This window comes from Hemicordylus capensis, chromosome 4, assembly GCF_027244095.1.
Source record: "Hemicordylus capensis ecotype Gifberg chromosome 4, rHemCap1.1.pri, whole genome shotgun sequence".
Taxonomy (NCBI): Eukaryota; Metazoa; Chordata; class Lepidosauria; order Squamata; family Cordylidae; genus Hemicordylus; species Hemicordylus capensis.
The window spans coordinates 175,668,527-175,680,925 of record NC_069660.1 but is presented as its reverse complement, the minus strand read 5'-3'; the positions used below and the strand labels follow the sequence as shown (position 1 = coordinate 175,680,925).

General features: G+C 42.1%; 1 protein-coding gene across 9 annotated transcripts in view; it reads left to right on the top strand.

The window, feature by feature from the left end:
- The window catches only part of RALGAPA2 (Ral GTPase activating protein catalytic subunit alpha 2), a 343,889-nt gene that overhangs the window by 203,596 nt on the left and 127,894 nt on the right, over window positions 1–12,399 (top strand). For all 9 annotated transcript variants that reach the window (XR_008306232.1, XM_053246348.1, XM_053246346.1 and 6 more), the window contains 3 exons: window positions 1,144–1,327; window positions 5,791–6,562; window positions 11,241–11,312. Coding sequence is in view for 8 of the 9 variants with exons in the window: in XM_053246348.1 (XP_053102323.1) it covers window positions 1,144–1,327; window positions 5,791–6,562; window positions 11,241–11,312 (1,028 nt within the window). In the remaining variant the exon portion in view is untranslated. The remainder of the gene's footprint in view (window positions 1–1,143; window positions 1,328–5,790; window positions 6,563–11,240; window positions 11,313–12,399) is intronic.

Below are 12,399 nucleotides of genomic sequence, written 5' to 3'. Positions count from 1 at the left end.
GCCATCCAAAATGACATTTGCCACTTGAATCACTTGAATCAATCCAAGCTCAAATTGATTCAAGTTATTCGAGTAACAAGCACCATTTGGGATGGCTGTTCTTCCCTTTCTGATTAGGAATCAGCAAAAGAAAAATGGCCCTCCAAAATGGCGTTCACCGCTCAAATTGATTCGAGTGATTTTAGCACAATTCGGGGCAGATTCAATTCAAACCCAGATCAGGTCCTTTATTTTAGGTGCAATTCGATTCGAGTTCAAATCACACCAATTTGAGCTCGAATCTATTAGACTCAAATAGATTTGCACATCTCTAATTAACAGTCTCCACAAAAATAATATGGTTAACATAACTGAATGCAAGAGCTGGCTAGCATGTGGCACTGCCAAAATTGTGCAAAATTGGGAAACCTCATGGTATGAGGCCAGAACCCAACCAAGTGAACTTGTCTAGACTTCTGTGCTCAGACTTCAGAGCTTTTTTCAGGCAAGAAGGGAATTAGCGGTATTCAACATTATCTCCTGTGATTAGCAGGCAGTATGATCCCAGTATCTTTTGTCTGCTTCACTTCATCCTTCAGTTTCTAACTTTCTCTCCTAGCTCTAGTTCCAGTATCTGAGCTCAGGAATCCAGGGCTGGAGAATACCCTTACAAAAGGGAATTAAGTACAGTTGTGGCCCTGATACCAGGTCCATCAATGAATGTGTGCTCAACACAAAGCTACAGCCAATTATAGTCCCTTGACAAATATTTGTTTATTATGATGTATGCAAGCATGTGTTTATTGCATCCACCCTTTATATTTTAAGGGTACTTCAATTGTGAACTAGAAGTGGATTAAACTAATTGTCCATCTTGCTCAGCATCCTACTTTGCATGATAAAGGCCAATGTTCTGCTGTGTTTCCTTATGTGTATCATTAAAAATAAAAAACCTGAAAAGACTTCTGCTTCTAACAAATATAGGCCTGAGGTTCAGGCAGCCTGCTAGAACCTGCTTGAGGTGTGCATCATGACCAGAGACTCGGGGACCGCACTGGAAAGGAGTGACAGCCCAGTCAATGGGCTGTCTGTTGAAGAATAGTCTCTGTCATGTTTTTGTTGTACTCCTTTTATTTATTGTATTCTTTTCTATTTTTCTTTCAGGTTCTGCATAGTTGTATTCATGGTTCTAACACATATACACAGCAAAGCCATTATCTTTTAAGCCTGGCAGACCTTTCCAGTGATGACTATGATCCATTTTTGCCACTAGGAAATGTCAGAAATTCTGAACCCTTGCAGTTTCAGTCTTCTGCAGATTTAAACAATTTGCTTACTGTTGCTGAAGGTAACAATTAGCTTTAGCCAACCAGAAAACATTAACAGTTCGTTAGAGCTTTCTGTATGTGAAAAATACATGTTTTGCAAGAATAATGTCTTTAGTGCACGTACTACTAAGTGTTAGCCTGTATGCTTTATATATCTGAAGGCCAAAGAGAAAAAAAATGTAAAATACTTTCAAGCGCTGAACTAAATAATCTTAAAATGTCCTGCTATCGCCTTCTATTTTTAGTCAATAAAAGTATTATTAGCTGAATAATCTAGCCAATTACTAAACAAAATGTTGCCACCCTAACAAGCAACTATCATTATTCAGTGACAATAGCTAATGTTGCCTAACATTAGTGTGGTGATAAGAAATCTGCCAATCCTGAGCGTGCAAGTCCCTACTTCTAAATTAGCAGAAGCATCCAAGTATTTGGCTCAACTATTGTTGGCTACTAAATTGTTGTGGTTTTAATTAACTACATTACCTCCTTACTTAATTTTTTCAAAGCATTACAGCTTGTTCATCTTCTCCTCATAGAACACACTGTTAGGATCCAAGCCAATAGTTGTGAAGCAAAAGACACTTCTGTGTTTAAATAATGTACATATGTGTGAGCAAGAAATGTTCAGTAAATTACATTCTTGGAGAGTGAAAAGAAGGCTCTTAAATCAGCACACGTGCTTTTTGTGTGTGAATTATTTCATACTTTTTTTAACCTGCTGTGTGATCCATTAAGTGATATGCATCAGAAAACAGGGATTCAGCTTGAACAATGACATGAACAATAGAAACTGTTGCAGAAAGAGAGCAAAAGAAGCTCTAGCTGTCTGCATATTGTTTTGGTTTATAGCAGGGGCATAACTACTATTAGGCAAGGGGAGGCGGCTGCCTGGGGGCCCCCATGCCTTGAGGGGCCCTCCAGAGGCAAGTCACATGACTATACTGTGAAGTGTGTGTGTGTGTGTGTGTGTATCAGCGAGGGGCCCATCTCAAAATTTTGTCTCTGGGCCCACTCCAGGCTTGTTACGCCCCTGGTTTATAGTTTAATATTTCTGGCACAAGACTAGGACTCTAGCTAAATGAACATCCTTCTTTTTATACAGACATAGTTCTGAATTGATACACGCCAACAGTATCAGGCTAAAAATCAGTTTCCTCACTCAAAGTAGCTATCACCACATATTTATCATAATGAAGGTAAGGGTCTGCAGATTATACAACTGAAGGAATATTTAATACACGAACTCTCCAATCTCATAGTCCATCCTTATGTAACTATCATAGAACCCAGCAGCTTGAGGCTTATATAAATTTAGGCTCAAGCTTCTGAATAAAACCCAAAGCAAGACTAAGTTTAAACTATAAAAAGTTTTATTTACAGAAAACAGAAAACACAAAATCAGGAAGGCAAAATTAAGCTGGGAAATAATATTAGTGAAAATGCATTTTAGATTTTGTTTTTTCTACCTCTCAGATTTAAAATCTGCACCACAGCCTGAGGTATGAGGTAGCCTGAGGTGGTTAACAATAAAGCTCGGTACAAAATAAAACAAAAACCAACATAAAACCAACATTGGGGCAATAACCACCTCAGTCATCAAAACCTATAGACAACAGTTATTTAAGTTTAATTGGGTTTTGAAAGACCTATCCTGGAATATGACGGTTTTCACAAGTTGCTAGAAACTGTAAAGATAACTGGTCAGATGAGCTTCTCTAGGCAAGGAATTCGATAATTAGGACACCACTACTAAGAAAACCCTAGATCTTGTGTCTGCCTGCCACATCTCAAAGGTCACCTGACTAGTTATCTTATTTATGTGTTGTTTATTTTTCTAAACCACTTTGAGAACTTTGATTGAAGAGCGGTATATAAGTCTTCGTTGTTGTTGTAGTTGTAGTAGGTGCAAGAGCAGTTGTGATAAGGTTTCCACACAGGATCTTAAAGGCAAGGAGAAGGATGTTGAGGAGATATTCCTTCAGGTAACCAAGGCTCAGACAATTTAGGATTTTAAAGGTTGAAGTCAGCCCCACATAAAGCACATTACATTCATCTAAGGAACAGGTTAAAAAATAAGACCCACATCTAAGGCTATTTCAACACTAGATTTCTCTAGAATTGACCACAGTTTATTTGTTTTTTATGGAGAATACAGATGCCATCACTCCAAGCTGTTGCAATTCGGTGTTTTCCATGTTGCTGCCTGACTTGTTCCAGGCCTAACTTGTGATCTTTTAACTTAAATGGCAATTTCAGTACCAGACTGCCAATGTGTACTGGCAAAGAACTATTGAGGCTTCTCCCTGCTATTTTAATTGATTCCTCGCCCCTTTCTTTAAAAGTAGTTTCACTTCTCATCTTCTGCCTCTTTAATTAATTGACTTCCTGTTCACTTGCATGGCCGTGGCATTCCTCACTCAGCCCTTAATCAGTCCCTTTTCTGTGCAGCAGACTTGAGTTACTGGTTTCCTTTTAGCAACCAGAGCAATTGCTCATCATTTTTTCATTATATAAGAGGGATCAAGAGTAGTGGAAAATTTGCACTGACTGGAAGAGACTAAAATAAGCAGAAATTGTTCTGGGCCAGATCAGACGTCATGTGTAAATGTGGTTAAAACCTGATTTCTGTGTGTTGTCCTCAAGCCTGAGAAGCATGCCTCAGAAGAATTCTACTTCCAAATTAGGTTAGAAACCAACTGTTATCAATACAGGAGTCAATACAAAAACTTAAGAACAGCCCTGCTGGATCAGGGCCAAGGCCCATCTAATCCAGCGTCCTGTTTCACAGAGTGGCCCACCAGATGCCACTGGAAGCCTACAGGCAGGAGTTGAGGGCATGCCCTCTCTCCTGCTGTTACTCCCCTGCAACTGGTACTCAGAGGCATCCTGCCTTTGAGGCTGGAGGTGGCCTATAGCCCTCCGACTAGTAGCCGATGATAGACCTCTCCTCCATGAAGTTATCCAAACCCCTCTTAAAGCCATCCAGGTTGTTGGCTGTCACCACATCTTGTGGCAGAGAATTCTACAAGTTGATGATGTGTTGTGTGAAAAAGTAATGTTTGTTGGTCCAAAATTTCCTGGCAATCCATTTCATGGGATGACCCCTGGTTCTAGTGTTATGTGAGAAGGAGAAAAACATTTTTCTATCCTCTTTTTCCACACCATGAATGATTTTATAGACCTCTATCATGAAAGTTTGAATAAGAGTTTAGTAGAAACTATGTTTTAAATAAACAGATGAATTTTAGAAATGTTAGAACAAACCAGCAAACCTTAGAACAGAAATAAGAGTTGAAAAAGAACATAAAGGCTCAAAGATAACTCCCAAACTCCTAATAGCTGAGAAGGCTGAAGAGTGGTGTTGTCAGCTGAAAAAAGGTGAAAACTGAATTCTGTCTTCTACAGAGAGATAATGATCCAATATCTAGGCAAAGATTGCTGTAAGACCATTGGAAAAATTAGTAAGAACAGACGGAGAGCAAGAGGGAATAGTTCAAATGTCATCAGCATAAATGACATTGCAAATAAAAAAATCAGATTACCAAGAAGAATCATATAAAGAGTGAAAAGAAGGAAACCAAGAACTGAGCTTGGGGAAATTCCAATAAGCAGTTTCTCTGGCTGCAAAGAGGAAGCTAGTAATTAAAGCACCTAGCTCAGGAAACAGGAGTTTACTAACTATGGGCCAATTCAGGAATGTGGTACAAGAAGCAAGTGCTGTAATTAAAAGACCAGAAACAAAAACTGTTTTAAAGGAAAGAGAGGCAAGGAGGAAACTACACATTAAAGGGTTTGTTGCAGGGAGGGAAAGGACCTTTACTGAATAGGACTTCTGAGTAAACCCATCAGGATTTTGTCCATAGTGATGGACACTGCTGGGTTTTTATGGGAAATATAGTGTGATAGTAAGTGCTGGTTGGGAACCACCATTTTAATTCCACTTTCTCCTGACTCCAGAAACAGTACCTCCTTGATGTTAAATTACTGTAGTATGGAAGCAACTTTGGTTAATAGTTGCAAGAAAAATATTGATCAATTTTCTGGCAATTTAGTTGTCTAAGCTAGAGAGCAAAACATGCTTTTTGACTCATGGATTTCAAACAGATATTTCCCAAATTACAATTCAACCAAGCTATCAACAGACCAAGCATTGAGATAAGTGCTAATCCCACCCCCCACCCCTGGGCTCCTCTGAAATCTAGTTTGATTCCATGAGCATCCATCATACAACCAAAATACGTTCTTGCTTATTCTTTATAGATGACCTAACCATTGGTTATTATACAAAATAAAACAGTAATGTTTAAAATAATGTATCTATTTTAAAATAGACCTTCAGCTTGTTAAAAATAAGGACTTTAATTTTGAAAAGGTAAAAGCTCTCTAAATAGACTTTTTAGTGTGACATTTATTGAATTAGGTGCATATTTTGGTTTCATTTTTCTGATTTTTTGTTTTTGTTTTTCTTAATCAATTTCAGAAAGGAGGAGGAGGAGTTTGGAGTTAATACCTTTAACTGCACGAATGATTATGGCACATCTAGTAAACAATTTGGGTCAATATCCCCTCAATGGAGGACCTGCAGTTCTTCACAGCCTTATTTGTGAGAATCACAGCAACTCTTATGTGGAATCTTCTGAACTGTCTTCTGAAGTCTTCAGAAGCCCAAACTTACAGCTCTTTGTATTTAATGACAGTACTCTTATATCTTATCTTCAGATTCCTTCAGAAAAGGTGTTAGATGATGAACTTGTAAGAACTCTCTCAGAAGTAAGAGTAATTGTAAGAGATATCTCAGGAAAGTATTCATGGGATGGTGGGCTAATGCATGGACCATTAGCTGGCTGTCTATCAAATCAAAATAAAAGAAAATCCACTGAAGTACTGGACAATCATAAACAGAATTTTGAATCTCTAATAGACTCTGTTCAAATGTATGAAGGAGAAGATGCTCTTGATAAATTGCTAGAGAGGATTAGTAACAGTAGTCCTGAGTGCCTTTTACGTCCACAGCTGCAGTTAAACGAGCCTTCACCATCACCATTTGTCATGAGCTGTGACCAGGAGAATGATATCTTAGAAGCAATAATGCAACAGAGTTGCATAGAAAATGATTATGTAAATGGATGCAGTTTGAATCTTAGTATAAAAGTTGAAAGTCAGAAGCCACCAAGGCCTGCTCAGCCCCAAGCACCATTTCATTTATGCAGACTTTTGCTAAATGACTTAGGAATGAATTCCTGGGATAAAAGGTAAATACACAAAGTTTTATATTTACTGAACTCTTAGAAATAATGCCATTGGTTGGATGTAGCAGTTATCAGTTCCCCTGCTAACTAAGTAAGAGGTACCTTTTTAAAATGGTAATTCTCTTTATTTAGCAGGGGGAGAGCAACTGGCCCTATCCATCCGCAGCACAGCATCCCTCCAGTGGCTGTTGCTGAGGTCTATCTTATGTTTCTTTTTTAGATTGTGAGCCCTTTGGGGAAAATGAGCCATTTTATTTATTCATTTATTTATTTATTTATTTATTTATTTATTTATTTGGGAACTTTTGTTGAAAAGAATATAAATATTCGTCGTATTCATATTTATATATCACATGGAGCAATTGCTTTTTTTGTCCAACAGTGGTTAGTTTTTATATCTAAACCTTTCACTGATTCAACAAACAATGGTTTATTTTGGGCAGTCAAAACATGATCTAAACCCAAGGTTTGAAGTTGGGTCATAGTAACCCAATTTCTTTATATGCAGCTTTAAAAATAGGCAAAATTTGTCTATCCGTGGTTCCTGGGTGTCACAACACGGAGCCAATTTTGCAACATGGAGCCAATTTATGGCTTTTTTTAAAAAACACACACACACACAAAAAACCACCATTCCCCAAGAATTTTTGCAAAAATTTGGAGGATTTTCAGATGGGGGTAGGCTTTGCCTGAGAACTGGAGGCCTGGAGAGCAAGGTACTATGCTTTATTCCCTTTATTTCTGCTTTTTTTAAAAACCATTTTTAAACTCAAGGAATCTAACCCCCCAGTTCCCATCGACTCAAGGTTTCATTATTCACAGTTTCCGTACTTGCACCTATAGGCAAAAATTGGAAACACTGCAAATAACAAGGGCCATCTGTATTCTGGGCCAGCTCTACCAAATGAACAGAAACAAGCTCCCATAGCACCAGAGTAATACCCCCAAAATTGATTTGGTCGTTTGTATCCTGGACATGCAAATTAGATATGCATAAATAAGGAACATGAGTTCAAGTATGGTTCGGGTTTTTATTAAGCCAAGAAGCCGTGGTGGGTTAGTCTGGTGGGGATGTGTCTGAGAGAGCGAAAAAGTGGGTATGGAGTGGGGGCAGTAATATCACGGGTAGCGGTCAGAGGGAGGTATGGCGGTGGGAGTTGGGCAGGCCGTTACAGGGGAAATCGGTCCAGGCAATTGAGGCCTGTTCCTTTTTCCGGCCCTTCTCCCAACCCTCTGACCCCAGGGAGCTCTGAGAACACTCCCTCGAGGATTAGGGTGCTGCTGCTGAATGCCAGGTCAGTTAATGCAAAAACTTCTCTCATCCACGATTTGATTGTGGATGAGCGTGCTGACCTGGTATGTGTGACGGAGACCTGGTTGGATGCGCTGGGCGGGGTTGGTCTCTCGCAGCTCTGCCCTCCAGGTTTCCAGATCGTGCAACAGCCCCGCCTCGAGGGTCGGGGAGGAGGCGTTGCAGTCATCTTTCGAGAGACCCTCCCCATTTCCAGGTGCCCGGTCAGGCAATCTCAGAATTTTGAGTGTTTGTCCTTGAGGGTGGGCCTCCGAGAAAGGCTGGGGATTCTGCTGGTGTACCGACCACCCCACTGCACTTCAGTCTCCCTACCTGAGCTGGCAGGGGTGGTCTCGGAGGTGGCCTTGGATTCCCCCAGGCTTATTGTTTTGGGGGATTTCAATGTCCACGCTGAGGCCCCCCTAGTGCGTGCAGCTCAGGATTTCATGGCCTCCATGGCAACCATGGGCCTGTCTCAATTGGTATCAGGCCCTACCCACTTGGCGGGACACACTCTGGTTCTGGTTTTTGCCAACTGGGAAATAAATGATCTGGAGGTGGGGGAATTTGAGACCACTCCCTTGTCATGGACAGATCATTATCTGGTGGGGTTTAGTTTGACTGCTCCGTCTGCCCTCTGCAGGTGTGGTGGGCCGATTAAGATGGTCTGCCCCCGGAGGCTTATGGATCCGCTTGGATTCCAGACGGCCCTCGGGGAGTTTCCAGTGTCCAGAGCTGGTGACCCTGTTGAGGCCCTGGTTGATCTCTGGAATGGAGAGATGGTCCGGGCTGTTGACACGGTTGCTCCTAAATGCCCTCTCCGGCTTAGTAGAGCCCGATCTGCTCCTTGGTTTTCCTCGGAGCTTAGGGCGATGAAGCAACTCGGGCGACGGCTGGAACGATGCTGGAGGAAGAGTCGTCATGAATCCGACCGAACACGGGCTAGAGCCCATTTTAGGGACTACTCCGTGGTGGTGGTGGGGGCGGCGAAGAAATGCTTTTTCTCTGCCTCCATTGCGTCTGCTCAGTGCAGACAAACAGAGCTGTTTCGTGTGGTAAAAACCTTGACCACACATCCCCCCAGACAATGGGGGAGGAGTCATTTACAGCTCTTTGTAATCAGTTTGCCTGACACTTTGCAGATAAAGTCGCTCGCATCTGTGTTGACCTGGACTCCAGAGTTTTGGCAGTTCCGGCAGACGTGCCTCTGGTACCATCTGGTCCCGTTGTGTTGGATTCTTTTCAGTTGGTGCGGCCTGAGGATGTGGACAAGATCCTGGGCAGTGTGCAGGCGACTTCGTGCGCTCTTGACCCTTGCCCTTCATGGCTAATAAAAGCTGCCAGGGAGGGGACAGGCAGATGGCTGGAGGTGATCGTTAATGCTTCATTAAGGGAGGGCAGGATGCCATCGTGCCTCAAGGAGGCGGTGGTAAGACCACTATTTAAAAAGCCCTCCCTTGATCCCTCCAACCTGGATAACTATAGACCTGTGTCTAACCTTCCCTTTTTGGGCAAGGTGATGGAGCGTGTGGTGGCGTCCCATCTGCAGAGGGTCTTGGATGATACAGATTATCTGGACCCTTTTCAATCTGGCTTCCGCCCCGGGTATGGGACTGAGACTGCCTTGGTCGCTCTAGTGGATGACCTACGCCGGGAACTAGACAGGGGGAGTGCGTCCCTGTTGGTTCTGCTGGACCTCTCGGCGGCGTTCGATACCATCGACCATGGTATCCTTCTGGGCCGCCTCTCAAGTATGGGAATCGGAGGCACTATGTTGCAATGGTTCCGGTCCTTTCTTGGGGGGAGGGTCCAGAAGGTGGTGCTGGGGGACTACTGCTTGACCCCGTGGCCATTGGCCTGTGGGGTCCCGCAGGGATCGGTCTTGTCCCCCATGCTGTTGAACATCTACATGAAGCTGCTGGGAGAGGTCATCCAGGGATTTGGACTGAGCTGTCAGCAATATGCGGATGACACTCAGCTCTATCTCTCCTTGTCATCTGATCCTAGGGAGGCGGTGGATGTCCTGAATTGGGGTCTGGAGGCCGTGATGGGTTGGATGTGGGCTAACAAACTGAAATTGTATCTGGATAAGACGGAGGTACTGTTGGTCAGTAGGAGAGCCAATCTGGATGAGGAGATTTTACTGGTTCTGGATGGGGTTGCACTCCCCTTGAAGGAGCAAGTACGCAGCTTGGGGGTACTACTGGACCCGACTCTGCTTTTGGAAGCTCAGGTGGAGGCGGTGGCCAGGGGTGCCTTTTCACGGCTTCAGCTAGTGCGCCAGCTGCGTCCCTTTCTCGAGAAGGCAGATCTGGCCACGGTTACCAATGCCTTAGTCACGTCACGGCTGGATTACTGTAACACGCTCTACGTGGGGCTGCCCTTGAAGAATATCCGGAAACTTCAGCTAGTGCAAAACGCGGCAGCGAGGGTTTTATCCAGAGATGCCCATTGGGAACACATCACCCCCATTTTGAAAGAGTTGCACTGGCTGCCGGTTCATTTCCGGGTCCAATTCAAGGTGCTGGTTTTGACCTTTAAAGCCCTTAACGGTTTGGGCCCGGGCTATTTGAGGGACCGCCTGCTCCCAAGGGTTGCTGCCCGCTTGACAAGGACATCTGGGGAGGCTCTGCTCTGGGTGCCGACAATGAGAGAGGCCCGGCTGTCGTGCACTCAGGACAGGGCCTTCTCTGTTGCTGCTCCTAGACTCTGGAATGCTCTCCCAGTGGCCATTCGTTCCTCGGACTCCATCACGGCTTTTAGAAAGCTTGTAAAGACTTGGCTTTTTACCCAGGTTTTTACATAATCGTTTTTACTGCTGCTTCTGTGTGTTTTTACCTGTTGTATTGTTTTTATGCTTGTTTTTATATGTTTTTATATTTTTTAGCTTGATGTTTTTATTGCTTTTTATTGTATATTTTAACTTTTGTAAACCGCCTTGGGGTTGTCTTTTAACGAAAGGTGGTATATAAATGTAAAAGAAAGAAAGAAAGAAAGCCAACATGGTAGCACCACAGGATTCAAGAATCCTCAATTGCATCAGGTGATGTTAATGGTCATCTACTATGACACCGGGGCTTTAGAACCAGTTCAGGAGTCTCAGTGTCACTCTAGGATTTATTCTGTTGTTTTCATTGTTCCAGAGTAATTTGGAGATGATGCCAAAGCATGAATTAGGGTTAGAGAAGTAGATTAGTGGCAGCTGGAGGAAACTAGGGTACATATTTTTTTTTTAAGGTAATATCTTGGTGTTTGTTTTTCTCCCCAAAATTGAGAGATATAATGCTTTGTCATACATGTACCTGTTGCCTGTTTGAAAGATTAAAGTTAATATAATGCTTATGAAACATAAGACTTTTCCATCATAACTTGTGTTCTATATATCTGTAGAAAAAGCTTTCATCTACTGAAGAAAAATTCTAAATTGTTGAGAGAACTGAAAAATTTGGACTCTAGGCAGTGGTGAGTTCTACTTCGTAAATACTTTAATCTAGACTAATGCTAATATATACATTTACAGAAGAAGGCAAAATTATTTTATGCTTATGAAAACGAATATTTTGTTTTCCTTTGATTTTAATGTTATACTTTTTATTTTTCATAACTGCCCACCTAACCTTTATGTTTATACTGTTTTATCCAGTTTAACCAGAAAAGTTAGGTGGACAGTTATGAAAAATTCTATATGAGAAAAGATTTGACCCTTGGTTTTTTGGATTGGTTTTGTGTACCAACTTGAGGAAGGTCTGGAGTTTGCCTCTGTCACAGTTTGTTGCATCAAACAGGATGAAAACCTTAAAATGTGGGATTTGATGCAACACATCTACAGGTCTGTAACCAGGGTTTGGCTGATAAATACCTACATATCTAACATCCACCCCACTCCATCACCCATAGATCAAGGGAGAAAGTCATCCCTCCATGCTGTCTATCACTAACCTTCCTCTTTCCCCTGGAAACCTTTCTCCTGGCTCTACTCTTTTCTCCTTCTCCTTCCTCTCCTCACAGATTTTAACTGGTCTCCTCACAGATCTTAACTGGTAACATCTCTGCCTGTCTCTTTTCCCTGTTCCCTTACGCAGGTGCTGTCTTGCTATCTCTCCTGCCTCCCTAACAAATGCATTAATGGTCACTAGACTTCACTGCCACAAAAACAATACAATATGGATTTTAAGGCATCATCCTGAATATCTAGGAAAATATTGGCATTTAGAAAACATTGCCTTTTCATTTAGTCTATAACACCAGACACTTGTAAAAAATTAGGAATTTGGAGAAGAGGAAGATTAAAGTAGAATTGCATGCATAATCTGCTTTAGAATGCTACAATTGAAAACTTATTGCTGGAGGTTAGGGGCTAAATCTGGTGTGTTGAACAGAATTGGGATTTTTGTAAGGGACTTTATTTTGCACTACACAAAATAAATACTAACTAAATTCAGTGATCTTTGAGGTGATCCATATTCCCCCACAAAAAGAATTCTGTGCCTGCATAGTAACCCCTGCAGAAGAATTCCATAGCTCCATGAGGCGCTCTTCCGCTTTTCTA